At 39.4% G+C, this 15,967-nt stretch overlaps 2 protein-coding genes across 3 annotated transcripts; one reads left to right on the top strand and one right to left on the bottom strand.

Annotated features, from left to right (window-relative positions):
* Positions 1-1,325: 1,325 nt before the first annotated feature.
* LOC144710472 (knotted 1-binding protein) lies at positions 1,326-2,584 on the bottom strand. 2 transcript variants are annotated; one of them, XM_078584264.1, is made up of 4 exons: positions 2,390-2,584; positions 2,013-2,174; positions 1,806-1,879; positions 1,326-1,715 (listed from the first exon to the last, which is right to left on the bottom strand). In XM_078584264.1, exons 1-4 carry the CDS (start codon positions 2,423-2,425, stop codon positions 1,577-1,579), a joined length of 411 nt encoding a protein of 136 aa, XP_078440390.1. In that variant the 5' UTR covers positions 2,426-2,584; the 3' UTR covers positions 1,326-1,576. The 2 variants fall into 2 exon arrangements, with proteins under 2 accessions (XP_078440390.1, XP_078440391.1); XM_078584265.1 differs by lacking the exon at positions 2,390-2,584 and adding an exon at positions 2,307-2,372.
* Positions 2,585-2,812: 228 nt separating this feature from the next.
* On the top strand, positions 2,813-6,582 carry LOC144710322 (uncharacterized). Its single transcript, XM_078584057.1, has 6 exons — positions 2,813-3,042; positions 3,116-3,176; positions 4,222-4,827; positions 4,906-5,100; positions 6,029-6,154; positions 6,248-6,582. The coding sequence occupies exons 1-6, from the start codon at positions 3,038-3,040 to the stop codon at positions 6,353-6,355; spliced, it is 1,101 nt and encodes a 366-aa protein (XP_078440183.1). The 5' UTR covers positions 2,813-3,037; the 3' UTR covers positions 6,356-6,582.
* The last annotated feature ends 9,385 nt before the right edge of the window (positions 6,583-15,967 follow it).

Raw genomic sequence — 15,967 nt, 5'->3', positions numbered from 1 at the left:
AGTTTGAATCAACAACATTAGCTAGAGAATTAGGCTTAGTATCTATTCTAGTGGAAATATTTAATTTTGGTTAACCTCACTCAAAAGATTAATATGATTTATTTCTATTGACTTTGTAGATCTGGTTAGCTTGTGCATTACCAAACTCGGAAAAAAATCATAAATTTATTTTTGAGAGAATTGTGCACTGAACTGAAGTGCCAATTGGCCGGGATATGTACTGTGCATTTAAAAATAGAAGTGTACTGATTTATTAGCCAAATCCTTCACCAACCATTTGTGGATAAAGAATTTAGAATATTTAAACTCGAAGGAAGAATCTTTTAAAAAATTATTAAATATTAAATCTCCAAAATATCCATAGGTGGCAAGAGATAAATCACCACCACTGTGTAAGCCAAAGTGGTTGATGAGAAGGCGGGGAAGCTCCAACGCCTTTTGGAGGTCAACAAAGAAAACCTTAGAAAGTTGTTGAAAGTCTACTGAAATTTTGCTTTTGTCTTGGTAGAAGAACAGTCTAATTGGTGATACTAATCAAAATTAATGTCATAGAAATGCAGAGGATAACCAAAAATACTAAAGCAGAACTTTAAGATTTGATATATATATATTCATGCCACGAAGGTCGAAAGAAAACTGCTAACTGTGTTACCTTGTGATATTCATGATAGAAGATCTGCTAGTTTTTACATCACCTGTTATACATGCCAGGATGCTAACCGAGTGAGAGATAACTTCCCACTATCAACAGCCAAATGATATTGATCAGCCAGAAAAGCTCAAAAAGGAAATACTGGGCAAAGCAAGACCAATATCTATGAATTAACATAAAAATATACAGCTTCTATTTGTAGTCTAGTAAGTAATACTATAAAAGCACAGTTGCTAATTTTATTCAAAATAGATATCCATTAGGGATGAATCGAAATGCAAACTAAATTCCCCACTCCCATCATATGTGTGGTTTCCACTTATCCATTGATTAACTATATGGTTTGTGACTGCGTAGGTCTTACGTCATGATCAGATATGAGATTATTCAATAAAAAGCTCAAATTTGTTGAAGTTCTGGGGTAATCCATTTTTCTGCTTATATTCTGTCAGGTTTCTCAAAATATTTTAAAATCATTAATTAATTATTGAGCCATTTACCCGTTCAATATTTTAATGCATTTTTTCAAAGATCAATATTTAAATGCATTCTCGAGAAGAAATTACAATGTCTCAAAACGGACGAGAACTTTCTTCGATAATTGAACATTATAATTTATAAGCTCACGAATGTCACATTCTTGAACATTCAAAACATTAATAGCCTAATTTAAGTCGCGGCAGATCTGACTGTATTACAATTATGTAATTATATTCAACACATGCTCTTCTGAACTTCCCGAGCGAACATCTTGCTAGGAATCGCGACTAACACTCGCGTTTCTTGTACATAATTTGTTTGTATTTCATCCATGTTAGATCATCATTCTCGATGGTAGACAACAGTTTTTTCCCGAGTGCCGTCCCCAGATTTTATCAGCGAGCGGTAGTAAAAATTTGAAACCATAAATTCGAATCTTATGACTCAGAGACTTATCTGGACGTTGTGAGCGAGATGAAGACGAACTTTTCGCAGCAATGCGCGTGCCTCTTCATTTGCCATGTCCAGGAGACGAAGCTCCCTAATCTCTTCATCCCACTTCTCAATCTGCTCCCTGTGAATGCTGGGAAATAAAATAAAGCAGAGTTAAAAAGTTCAAAGGCAGAGTGAAAGATAGTGTAGAAGCAGTAAAGAGCGAGTAAAGAGCACTAACGCAATAAGACGTTCCTCGAACTCCGTGATAATGCTTTTAAACGTTGCTTTTCCCGCTTCGAGCAGCTCGGAAACCTAACACGGGGCAGGGTCGATGGAGAAAAACCAGGCACGAATGATCTCTCAAGGAAAATGAATCAAATCAAACGCATGACGAGACTTGCAAAGAAGGAGGTTTCATAGTTCGTAGAGAAACGGTCTGAGTGACCTGCAGGGTGAATTGCTCCATCTTCAGGTAGATATGCCTGATCCTCTCTATCGTTTCCTCCGAACATGAATTACTGAGTTGCGTATCCTCTTCCAACTCGTCTTCTACAGCTCCGGAGCTTCCTTCCTCTGCTATTACCATCTCCTGCTCCATCAGGCTCTCCTTCGGCGAAAAACACTCAGAGAAATCATAATCCAAACTCGATCTAAATCGAAATCAGAAAAAAAAAAATCGCGATATCGAAACTCCTTCCAAATTCTTGCCAGAACGCGCAAAAACGAAGAAAACAATAACCTGAATTTGCGTCAAAATCGAAAAAAAACTCATAATCCAATCAAAATTCGTCCAGATCTTCCACAATACGAGCGTACACTCACCGGAGCCCTCGATCGCTTCCTGCTCACGTCGTCCATCGAGAGCGATCACGGTGTCCGCCGCGGGAAGTTTTGGCGGGAGAAACTTAAATTTGAAATTACGGAACTTTCGGACCATATTTATAGCCGTCGCGTGGGCCCCATCGACGGCTTTAGCCTGACTTGCCAACTCCACCCTGTTGACTTCGCACCAAAAAATTTCAAAACCAATAGAAATGCGCCACGTGGAGATAGTTTAGAAGAACACGACAACGCTGCCCGATTATTTTGGTCAACGATCCGGCAAGCTCGCCGCGTTCAAAGCGCCAGCAAGGATAGAACCGACGTGGCATCGGTCCTACGTGGCAGCCCAACTAAACGGCGTTCAAAACTTCCCTCCGTTAAAAAGCAGGCTCACTCCCTAACGGCGTCAGTTGCGACGGCAAACGGCTCGTCTCTCACGTGAGTTCTCCCAAATTAGAAGTCTCTATATATAACCTCTCCTATCTTGCACACGCGGAAACATACACACTATCTCTCTCTACCTCTTTGTGTGTCTCTCTCAAGCCTCTATAAATACCCAAAGAGCACATCGGTTTAGTTAGTTGAGCTTGCGCCCATTTCTTCCTTGCGCGATCGTCGGAGAAGAGGCGAGAACGAAGAAGAAGAAGAATGAGGTGAATTGGGCGGAAATTGAAATAAATTACAATCTCGATTCGATCTTCACCGTTGCCTCCTCGTCTTCTGCAGATCGGAAGAAGACAAGGACGATGATCCAGGACAAAGAACCACTCCGGAGCAAGCGCCTACAGTAATTCTATCTATCACTTTATCTATTTGTCTTTCTTTCTCGCCCTCGCTCTTGTGATTTAGTTGTTTTGTTGCATTCTCCGTAAATCAATATATCTATCTTTTGTCGTCCACGCTCTCGTGATCGAACAGTTCTGTTGCATTCGCAGTAAATCAAATTATAAATCTAATAATCTTTTTGTCGATCTATCAATCTTTTCTCGTCCTCGCTCTCGTGATTTAACTGTTTCGCTGCATTCGCATTAAATCAACCTGTCTATGGATCTACATTCTATCTTTTCTCGCGCACACTCTCGTGATTGAATTGTTTCATTGCATTCACCGTAAATCAACCTATCAATCCGCTTATCTATTTATCGATCTGTCCATTTTTTCTCGACTTCGTTGAACTGTTTCGTTGCATTCGCAGTTAATCAATCTGTCTGTCGATCTATATTCTATCTTTTTCTCGCGCTCACTCTCGTGATTGAATCATATCTTTTCTCGCGCGCACTCTCGTGATTGAATTGTTTCGTTGCATTCGCAGTAAATCTATGTGTCTATCTACTTATCTATTTGTCGATCTATCCATCTTTTCTCGCCTTCGCTCTTGTCATTGAACTGTTTCGTTGTATTCCAAGTAAACCAATCTATCTATCGATTTATCTTCTAATGCTTTCTCGGCCTCGCTCTTATGATTGAACTCTTTCGTTGCGTTCGCAGTAAATTAATCTATCATCCATCTTTTCCCGCCCTCGTTCTTGTGATTCAACTGTTTTGTTGGATTCACAGTAAATAAATCTATCTATCAATCTATCCATCTATTCCCGCCCTCGCTCTTGTGATTGAACTGTTTCGTTGCATTCGCAGTAAATCTATCTGCATGTCTGTCTTTCTCGCCTTCGCTCCCGTGATTGAACTATTGCATCGCATTGGCAGATAATTTGATCTATTTATCTCTTTTTTTCAATCGAACTATTTCTGCTTTGGAATCTATCTATCAATCAATTTATATCGCGCTCGTTCTCGCGATTTCAAGTGTTTCTTTGCATTCGCATTGACGACAGGAGCGGATGCCCAGCCCGATCTCGGCGCAGATTCTGAGCTTCTGCGACGAGGAACTGTTCTCAGAGACGATGAGAAGCGCCGAGGTGACGTCATGCTCCGGCGGCGCCGTGGCCGAGATCTGCTGCTTCGACGACGGATCTCTATCGTCCGATTTCCCGCCCTTCTCTTCCATCGACGCGTCAACCATATCAGCGATTCTAGAAGCTCAGCCACAGCAAGAACAGGAGATACTTCTCGCGCCAAGCTACCAGCCGCCGCCGCCGCCGCCGCCCTCGGCGGCGGCGTTCATGAACCAGACCTTCGACTACCCATCCTTCACCTCCGACGCTCTTCTACCGTTACCGACGCGGACTCTGCCGTTACCGTCCGTGTTTGAAGACGACGGGATGCTGCCGTTGGGTGGGTTCATGGGCCTGGACTCGGCCCCTGGCTCGAAGGCCTGCTCGTTCATGGACCAGCCCATGGCCGGACCCTTCTATGCCGACCGCGCCGCGCCGTACACGCTGGCGGGGACCGCCCAGGAGTACCAGGCCGACTACCACGGCTTCTACCCCCACGACGGGTCTCTGCAACAAAGAGTTTTCTGCGGCTCTGGCGAATCCCAGGTTCCAACTCTGAATTTTTTTTTATTTCTCGAAGTTCGTTCCGAGAATTTTGCCGTTTTGGCTGAGAATTGGTTGTAGGTTTTTCAGAGGCTTTACGGCGATGGGGCTCCGCTTTTGGGCGGCTGCAACAGCTCCTCGTCTCTCGGCTCTGATGTGCCGTCGTTGGATGAGTCGAGCTTTAAAGTTGGGCGATTGTCCGTGGAGGAACGGAGAGAGAAGATTCACAGATACATTAAGAAGAGGAACGAGAGGAACTTCAGCAAGAAAATCAAGGTTTTCCATTCGGCAAGAAAATAAATCTCAGTCGTAAAAGTTTTCTTTCTTTTGTTTGTGATGTTACTAGATTCTTCTTCGAGGTTATCATTATCATCTTCTTCACCGTTTCCCACAAAATATTGCTCTCTATTTTTTAGTCTTCGTCGTCTCTTTAATAAGCCTCTTCTCATGCGATTCTTCTCTATATTTTACTCTTCTTGATTGTCTTACTAGTACTAAACTTATAATTATTATTATTATTATTATTATTATTATTATTGTAATTATTATTGTTATTATTATTATTGTTATTGTTATTATTATTATTATTCTAGCTTCTGTATCTTCGTATAGCTTCTTCTTCTTCTTCTTCTTCTTCGTCTTCTTCTTCTTACTATTATTATTATTATTATTATTGTAGCTTCTTTATCTTCATCTACCTTCTTCTTCTAGCTTATTTTTCTTCTACTAGCTTTTTCTCCTTCTGGCTTATTTTTCTTCTAGCTCTCGCTTTTTTTTCTGCTAGCTCTCGCTTCTTCTTCTTCTTCTTCATCTTATTGTTGTTATTATTATTATATTTCTAGCTTGTTTATCTTCGTCTAGTTTCTTCTTCTTCATCATCATCATCATCATCTTATTGTTATTATTATTATTATAGCTTCTTTATCTTCGTCTAGCTTCTTCTTCTTCATCATCTAATGTAATTATTATTTTATTATTAATATTATTATTATTATTATTATTCTAGGTGCTTTATCTTTGTCTAGCTTCTTCTATCTACCTCTTCTTCTAGCTTCTTCATCTTCTCTCCTCTAGCTCCGACGGTTAATCCGTGATCTCTTCATCATCTTCTTCTTCTAGGTTCTCGTTCTTCTTCTTCTTCCATCTTCTTCTCCGTCGCTTCTCTAATTACTCCGCGAGATTGACTGAACGGAAGAAGGTGCAGTACGCATGCAGAAAAACCCTAGCGGACAGCCGACCAAGAGTCCGGGGAAGATTCGCGAAGAACGACGACTTCGGGGAGACGACGAGGACCGGGTCGAGGAACCACGAAGAAGACGACGACGAAGATGTACCCCAACACTGAATCTCCCAATTAGAAAAACAAATAATCAAATCTCAAACCGCCGCCTGTGACGTTTAGGGTTTCTCTTCCTCGTCGCAGGTGACGATGAAGGAAGAAGAAGACGCCATGGTTTCGTCCGAGCTGTTCGCCCACCTCGGCGCCGTCAACTCCTACAAGTGTAACTACACGCTCGAATCCTGGATCTAATTTTTGCAGAAGCAAAATAAAGATCAAGTCGGCGATCGAGGGAAGATGATTGGGAGGCTGCGGAAGGTACGTAGTTGGCCCGGTAGGCAAGAGGAGGCGATGGGAATATTTATCCCACTTCACTGCTGTTCTCTCGCTTTCTCACTTAATTTGTTGTTTTATTTTTATTTTTTTATTTTTTTATTTTTTTTATTTTTTTTATTTTTTTTATTTATTTTGAGGCATTGACTGCTGCAGTGCAACCGGTAAAGGAATGTTAAGAAGTGGATGTGGGCAGGAGACTGTTAGTCCAGAATGAAAAAGGAAGAATGAGTGTGGTTGATAAATTGAATTTTTGGGTGTTTAGTTTTGTGATGACCTTTGCTCCGTGAGATTTAACTGAATAGTGATAAGCTGGGTAGTCTCCGAATGGAAAATATATTTGAGATAGAGCAAAAGAGAGAAACTTAATAAAAAGGGAGAAGGGAATAAAAAGGGATAGAGCAAAAGAGAGTTGCAGATTGAAAAGGGAGAATGAGTGTTAGAGAACTTCACCTAATGCCATGGTGTGGTTGATAAATTGAATTCTTGGGTGTTTAGTTTTGTGATGACCTTGGCTCTGTGAGATTTAACTAAATAGTGATGAGCTGGGTTGGCTCCAAATAGAAAATATATTTTGTATAGAGCAAAAGAGAGTTACAGAATAAAAAGGGACAAGGGGATAAAGAGAGAATGAGAGTAAGAGAACTTGACCTTATATAATGGTGTGGGTGATAAATTCAGTTTTGGTGTGTTTAGTTTTGTGGTGACCTTGACTCTGTGAGATTTAAATAAATAGTAATGAGCTGGGTAGTCTCCAATGGGAAAATATATTTGGGATAGAGCAAAAGAGAGTTACAGAATAAAAAGGGACAAGGGAATAAAGAGAGAATGAGAGTCAGAGAACTTGACCTTATATAATGATGTGGTTGATAAGTTCAGTTCTGGGTGTTTAGTTTTATGAGGACCTTGACTCAGTGAGATATAACTAAATAGTGATGAGCAGGGTAGTCTCTGAATGGAAAATATCTTATGGAATTAATGTCTTTTTAAATTGTGATTAGGGGATGAAAATGGGTATTTTATAAGATATTAGATAGAATCAAGTAGGAAATATTGAGAAAATAAGGCGATAGTTACTAATTATATGGGTAATGTAGGGAACTAGCCTAAACGGAAAAGTGGCATGGACATCTTGGGCATCCTCACATCTTGTGCATTCTTCAAGTTGTAAGAAAATAATTTGGATTGTCTGCTCCAAATATGTGTCAACCCTCTAGTTTTTCAAAATCTCGTAAATTACATATTATTTCCTCTAATCACCGATTAGAAAATTTTATTCAGATTTGTGGGTACCTTCACCTGTTGTTTCTTATTGAGGTTTTCTGTGCTATAGTATTTTGTTGATAATTTTAGCAAATACACATGGCACTATCCTCATAAATGAAATAATTATCTTCTATCTTTCTTTACCACTTTTCAAAAACAGCTGGAGAATAAATTTTTCACTGAGATCAAATACTTTGAATAAGGTTGGGATAGAGAGTATCAGAATCTTCAATAGTTCTTTAAAATAAGGGAATCATACGTTGAGTTTCATGTTCCATACATTAGTAAAAAATGACACTGCCCACAGAGCATAGAGATATAGTAGAAACAACTCTTACCTTGTTACATCAAACCAGCACACCAAAGAAATTTCAAGATGAGGCTGTAGCTACAATGTGTTTTATTATAAATAGAATGACACAAATGTTCTAAAAGATAATTCTCCTTATGAAGTACTCCTTATTATGCAACCTGACTATACTTACTTTAAGACATCTGGTTGTTTATGTTATTCCTATTTGATACATTATGCCCAGAATAAGTTAAATACAAGATCCAAATTGTGTGTCTTTCTAGAGTACAGTTCAGTGCACCTTGATAGAAATATATGTGGCCGGCAAGCCAATCACACATTCCACATCTCGTTCCATGTCCATTAATAGAACATATTCATTCTAGTACACGTGTGACGCTTATAAAGAAGTCCATGAATACACGATCGGACTTAGTGAACTATGATGAGATCGTAATACGGAGATCACTAGTCTTTAAGCATGTGTTCTAAACATTCCTATTCCAATGATACACAAGAAGGACATCAAAGTATCTGGATAGAATAACACTATCTAGCCTTACTCATGTGATGAGTATGGCCAGTCTCGTAGCCATTAGTGTGGAGACACTAAGAATAGATAGTGGGTGCTCTTTAGTGGAAAGAGCTCACTGAATTTATCCGTATAAATCCCTAAATGATATTTTACTGAATTATCAATCAGGTTGATTCATGTCACGGTTGTGTCAGTGGTCCTTAGACCTGAGACACCAAAGACATCTTGTGGACGGACAGTTGTACGTTGACTACGACCAACGTGTCCCTAATCATGAGACTCTAAATAGTCTTAGTTTGGGTACATCAAGAAGTACACACAGATGATTGAGTGGGCAAGATGGGATCGTGCACCCTCGATATAAGAGCTGACAGTTTAAGGAAGATGATGCGATGAAGTCCTTGGCCAAGGCACTGAAATATCATAGAAGAGTTCTCCGATGATTTTCAAATACATCAGTACTAACTTAGATGATCGATTAGGGTTTGACAGTTGACCATACCCTAAGTCATCCAAGGAGTGCCAAGTGGATGAGGGACTATAAGTACATGGTAACCGATGATGAACAGGTTCCAAGAGCGAGTCAATACACATTCCTTTGTATCTTCTAGAGCACAATGTATAGCTTGGCACCCCACGTGTTGGAGACTCGACCTATCGATTGGGTTAAATTGATCTGACATTAATTAATCTATATGATGATATAGTTAATTAATTTAGAAGGCCAATAAAGGTTATTGGTCCGCTGGAGTCATTAACTAGAATAGATTGATACAAGGGCCTAGAGGGTCACACGAAAATGATCTTTTGGACGTCGGAAGATATACTTAAGTTTTGGGGGTTTTTATGAAAAATACCCACTTAGTGTGAATAGGGGAAGGCCCTGAATGAAATTGACCCATGCCAAAATTGTTCATGGGCCTTTCCCTTCTTCTCCCTTCTCCCTACAGCCCCTCTCTATCCCCGATGTGATCGGGATGATGCAACGATGATGGCAGAGATTGAATGGGGCTCGTCAATGAGAAGGAGGAGATTTGACGTGCCAAGGATTGTGTGGATATGTCATGAGGCTGCACACTTGAGCAGCTCAACTCGTCTCGCTCCGGGATCCAAGAACTCACGGATGTGATCCGTGTAAAGGTACTTCATATTAATGATTTTATCGATGCCGTGCGATTTTGTTAAAGTCTTCCATTGCGTAACATTTTTTTTCTTCATCTAGATCTAGGCCTCTAGAACCCAACACACCTTGGGTAAAAATTTATATCTGTTTGTACTAGTAAATTTTCTGTCTCAAGTCATGTTATTTTTTATGAGCATATCTTCCTTTTGTTTGATACTTCAAGGATCAATGAAGCATCAGAACTGCTTGGCAGTCATCTATGCACATCTTCACTCATAAATATAATCATAAATCAAAATATGACTCAAGAAAAGTTTGAGTCCCAGTCCCAGACTTATCTCTTATCAGGAAGATAACTCTCAAAATGAATAAGTAATAATTGATGATCTATCACAAAAAATCAAGTTGAATAATCTCTTCTAGTAGAAAACAATGATCATCATCTGAAGTAATCTCTTGCACCTTAGACAGATTTCATGAACCTGGCTACCAACACAACAATTAAATCTTTGACTGATGTGTATCTTCAAGAGGGTTAGATTGTAGAAAATGTTAAAAAAATAAATGATTAATATAAAAAAGGAAAAAAATTAATATGTTTATTTTGTGCCGCCATTAGACATTTAATGCCATGACGTCACACAACAAAAATAACATACATCATTAAACCTTCATCTTTCAGTGTTGCAGCCAAGGACAAAATTTGGATGCAGGTCCTACAGAATGAAATTGAATAAAAAAATAAAACATGGTGTCTGGTTCCCCAAAACCTGAACTAACATATTATAGGATCCAAATGGTCTACAAACTAAAGTATAAACCCATTGGAGAGATAGATTGCTATAAAGCCAGAGTTATGGTCATGGGATTCAATCAAGAAGAAGGTTTTTACTAAACTGAAACCTTTGGTCTCCGAATTAAACATACAATTGTAGTACTGTTTCTATTGATCTCTATTAGCAGTAAATATGTCACTGAGACAAAGTTCTTAAAAATTGAAGCATTGAGCATCGGAATGGAATTTACATTTGTGCAAATATTTGAAACTGAACTTGAGCCTCAACAAATAACTAAAAATACTCACATAAGAGTGGAAAAGTAAGTAAGCATATTTCAAAGAATGGTATTTTACATCTCAAGAGATCCATCATAGCATCAATACACATCTTTGGATAATATACTGACTTATAAGTGATCATCTTGACGTAATAGTCAAATCTAGACGATAAAAATGACATTAAAAAAAACTTCCTTTGGGCCGGCTCGATGTTGTCATTGAACCTTAATAATTGTCAAATTTACTTTCATTGATGTGAGTGTTATTTGGCCAAATACTCATTTTCCTTTGGGCCAACAAGTATCCGCAAATCTAACATCACTTAGTCATCTTAGCATTTGAATAGACATACTTTCATAAAAAAGGTTGTCTTTTCAACATGTTAATCAAAAGTCTATTTAAAAAAAAATACCAGACTAATACCACTATTTTAATTAGCCATGTGTGTAATGGATTCGTCCAAACACCTATTATCTTTGGGCCAATAAGAGTCTGAATGAATATAGTGCACAATATAATCATAAAATAGATTATATGTGATGTAGGATGATAGGGGAGACCGGGTAGGAAAGGCTATCTAGTGTAGGGTGGGATAAATCAGAGCACAATTCACATGATCGAATTTGAAGATTTAAGTCCGGTATAAATACTGATGGTGCAGCCCATTTCCTCGTTCGAGGGCGGGAGTACTGTCATCAACCACCGTGGTGAAAACAAAGCAACAATTTCAATGAATCAATTGGTCGATTGCTAGAAGATTCATAGGCCTAATCAACTTATCGCAAGGAGATTCAAAAGTCAAATCAGATAATCCGACGGCGGTGGAAAAAACAATCAAGGAACACTGGATGAAGAACACGGACATCAAAGAGGATAGAATTTACCTCGACACTTAAAGCAGTACGACGTGGCGATGTGGGTAATTCTTGATGCATCGTTGGCAAGGGCGAGTGATGTGCGCTTCAATAGGGTGTCATAGATCCAACTGCACGGTCAGTTGGCAGGGGGTCAAGGGGGGAGTCGCCCCCTTGCGGGGTACGGGGCAGCGCCCCGAAACCTAAATGGTATATGGGACGTGCACTTGCAGAACAAGGCGCGGGCGGGTGGATCTACGTGCAGAGGGCGCGGGTGTGCGGCCTGCGCACGACGGTCATGGGCGAGCGGCCTGCGCACTGTGTGCGCGGAGAGCGCGGGTGGACAGTCTGTACGCGCGGGTGCGGGCGGGCAGCTTGTGCGCAGTAGGCACGGGCGATGGTTCCGCACGCAGAGGGCACAGGTGGATGGCATGTACGTGGCGGGCGCGGCCAGGTGACCTGCGCGTGGCGGCGGGCGACCTGCGCGCGGCGGGTGACCTGCGCGCGGTGGGTGACCTGCGCGCAGCGGACGCAGAGGACGCAAGCGGGCGGCTCGGTGCGCGGAGGGCGCGGGAGGATGATGTATGCACGGCGGGCGCAGGAGGCTAATGGTCTTCCCTCGACGATGTCTGTAGCGGCAAGAGGCAGCGGTGGCGGCTCGGGAGGGACGACAGCTAGGGTAAACTTCCTTTTTCGAAGAAGAAACTTCAATTCCAAAAGAAAATTCACCATGTATTTCTTGCAACATTGGCCTATGTATAGGCCTTGGAGGAAATAAAAAATAAGATAACCACTAATTTAAAACCTAATATTAATCAATGTTGGCGATGAGTCAATGAGTCACGTCAAAGGACAGTTCTGAAGTTGGCATTGTGATATGTCATGATGCGGGACGTCTCGTGTGAAGGTGGAGGCACGTTCGGTACTGGTGTGTTCTCATGGTCGCCATCAATATGCATCACAACGGTTCCCATGCACATAGTGTTCTCATACACCAATCTCTATGTATCCAATTCATCAACAAAATATTCCAAATATAGTGAATATAGTGCACAATACAATCTTAATATATATTATATGCATCACAATGGTTCCCGTGCACATAGTGATTCTCATACACCAATCTCTGAGTATCCAATTCATCAACCAGATATAGAAAATATAAAGTCGCATGATTGAATTGAATTTGGAATGCAAATTGGTTATTTCACATAAATCAAAAGGTTTAAAATTGAAAAGAACATGATGAGTTATACATAATGGGTAACCAGTTTCCATACCTCGCCTAGCCCTTAAGGGCCATCTAGCCCGTTTGCCCTCGGGACTTGATTGGTGCTCAGAATGCCATCCAGAGTCTCGGGCCTAAGAATAAAATAATTCAGCCCACATTCGTAGTGGTCACTCTAATCGACTGCTCGCCCCCGAGAAGCGAATCTTGCTTATTAGGCCATTTTTCTTAAATTGGATTTGCGGGCGGTCACTTTGAGCAACTTCTCACCCTTGCCTCTAGTCAATTTGACCATGGTGAGAGGTGATGGATATTATGTGGCTGTCACGCCAATCACACCACCATGTTTATTTAAGTTCATTGAATAAAATATTTACGTTCATTGTTATTCCGGTGTGATATTTATAATGAAGTCCATGAATCTTTGTAATGACATAGTGAATTGTGATCACTAGTCTTTAAACATGTATTCAAAATATTCCTATTCGATGGACAGTTGAGACGGACATCGAATTATCCAGATAGAATAGTACTAGTTGTTACTTATACGATAAGTATAGTTGATCTTGTGGCTATTAGTGTAGAGACACTAAGGATAGATAGCGGGTGCTCTTTGGTGGAAAGAGTTCACTGAATTGATTCGAATGAATACCTTAATGGTATTATACCAAACTGTCAATTAGGTTGATTCATGTCACGGCTGTGTAAGTGGTCCTTAGACCTGAGACACCAAGGACGTCTCGTGAATGGATGACTACATTTTGACTACAACTTATGAGCCTCTAATCATGGGATTCAAACAAGTCATAGTCAGATGTAGTAAGAAGCTTACGAAGATGATTGAGTGGTCAAGACGGGATCATCCGCCCTCGGTATAAGAGGGGATTGACTCAAGGAAGACGATGTAGAAAAATCCTTGGCCAGGGTAGTGAGGATATTGGAGAAGGCGTTCTCCAATGATCCTAGTTATACATCAGTACTAATCGAATGACGGATTAGGGTTTGACGGTATACCATACCCTAAATCATTCGAGAGGTTCACACGAATGATGGATTATACATATTTGTTAACCAATGATGGCAAAGGTTCCATGAGAAAGGTCAACACTACTCGGTATCTTCTAAAGCACGAGGTATAGCTTGGCACCCCACGGGCTGGAAACTTAACCTATCAATTGGGCTAAATCGATCTGATAAGCCAAAAAATAGTGGTAAATTATGCAATTTTATAATCCCTTGTCGTTGTTAATTTTAGCTTATACAATAAAGTTTATAAAAACCCTACTTAAGATGTGTAGTGATAAGTAAAGGGTATCATCCAAGGGAAGCTAGTAAGTTAATTCAACTAATGATCTACTTGAAAATTTTGACACTAATTAAAGTTAATTTTATCTTCAATGAAGATCAAATCACCCTAATTAAATGAGGAATTTAGAAAGGGAGGTCGGAGAGATGAGAGGGATAGAAGAAATATGAGATTTAATTTTTAGGAGATTAAATTGCCCCTTTTACTATGTAATAGTGTAGTTATATCTGAATTATCAAACCTACAAAACCAACCAAACCACAATCAAATTTCCTTATGAATCCCTCTAATTGACTACTTTGATCCTTTAAATTGGATCACATAATTCAATTTAGAGCCCATATTTCTTCTATCCCTCTCATCTCTCCGACCTCCCTTTCCAAATTGAATTATTTGATCCAATTTAAAGGATCAAAGTAGTCAATTAGAGGGATTCAGAAGGAAATTTGATTGTGGTTTGGTTGGTTTTGTAGGTTTGATAATTCAGATATAACTACACTATTAGATAGTAAAAGGGGTAATTTAATCTCCTAAAAATTAAATCTTTTTTAATAGTTTTTTTATGTGTGCACTTGGAATAGCTAAGTAGATCTCTCAATCTCTCCTTTCAATCTCAGTAAGAGCTTGTACATTTCGCTCAAGCCTAGAAATTAGAAGTTCAGACCAAGATCAAGAAGAATGATGAAATGAATTTAACTAAAGCATCATCCAAATACACCAAAAAATCAAATAGAATGAATAAAAAGGTACCAAACAGGTTGATCCAAGCTGGAGCTCCTCTCTGTCTTGCAGTTGTGATAGAACACCATCCAGAATGAGCTCCCCCTCTCAAAATTCAGCTTTTATACTTAGGTTGCATGATAAGAATTACCATTTTATCCCCATTTAGTAATTAATTTGTATCTATCAATGCAGGCTTGATTTGACTGCTCCAACATATAGATAGAAAGAGATCAAGATGAGCTAATCCATAAAAAAATCATCTCAATCGGACTTTAGGATCAAATGTTATGAATAATGAATTTTGACCAATCTTAGCCATTGGATTGAAATTCATTTATTTATTAATTTTATTTTTTAACACTCAATGATGTGTCGAATGCTGATTGGCTGGCACCATTTGAATTCGTTTTTTTGGCAAAAATAAAAATACAAAGAAAATAGTAGAAAAAATGAGCGTTGTACATTGAGCACGCATTTAACTGTGCGTCTTACACAGATTTCGTGAATGGGAAGATGCCACGTCACTGCCCGTGCGTGTGTGAATGGGAAGCGCCATCAGATTCTCATCCGACGGCCGGGATGAGGCCACGTAGGTTGTCCGAAAAATCGCCTTGAGGTTTTGCATGTGAGTCCTTTTCAAAATGTGACTTTGCTATTTGATGCAGCCAAAAAGTAATTGTGTATATGCCCTTACGCATTCTCTCTCCTCCGAATTTTTCCTGAAATCACAAAAATACCCTGACAATTTTCAATTAAATCCCTGAAAATTTTTCATAATTGTATGTATGCCCCTGCCAAAACGACCGAGAGCCATTTTAGGGGTATAATTGCAACACATATTCACAAAAAGCCCCTAGAAGTTTGAAAATTACTTTAAAACTCATTTTCCCCCTATAAAATATCCTTTTCCTCTTTAAAAATTCATTTCTTCCTCAAATAAATCCCATAAAATTCATAAAATTAACAGAAAGTTAGGGAAAAATCAAAAATCACTTGAAAACATTAATTACATATAAATATATCATAACAACCCCATTTTAATCTCTTTAAATGCATAAAATTGTGCTAAATTGCTTGAAATAATGACCAAATTTAGGATGTTATCACGATCCTTATTTAATTAATATATATGTTGATATAATTAATT

This window comes from Wolffia australiana, chromosome 12, assembly GCF_029677425.1.
Source record: "Wolffia australiana isolate 7733 chromosome 12, ASM2967742v1".
Classification (NCBI taxonomy): domain Eukaryota; kingdom Viridiplantae; phylum Streptophyta; class Magnoliopsida; order Alismatales; family Araceae; genus Wolffia; species Wolffia australiana.
This window is presented reverse-complemented; position numbering and strand designations above follow the sequence as displayed.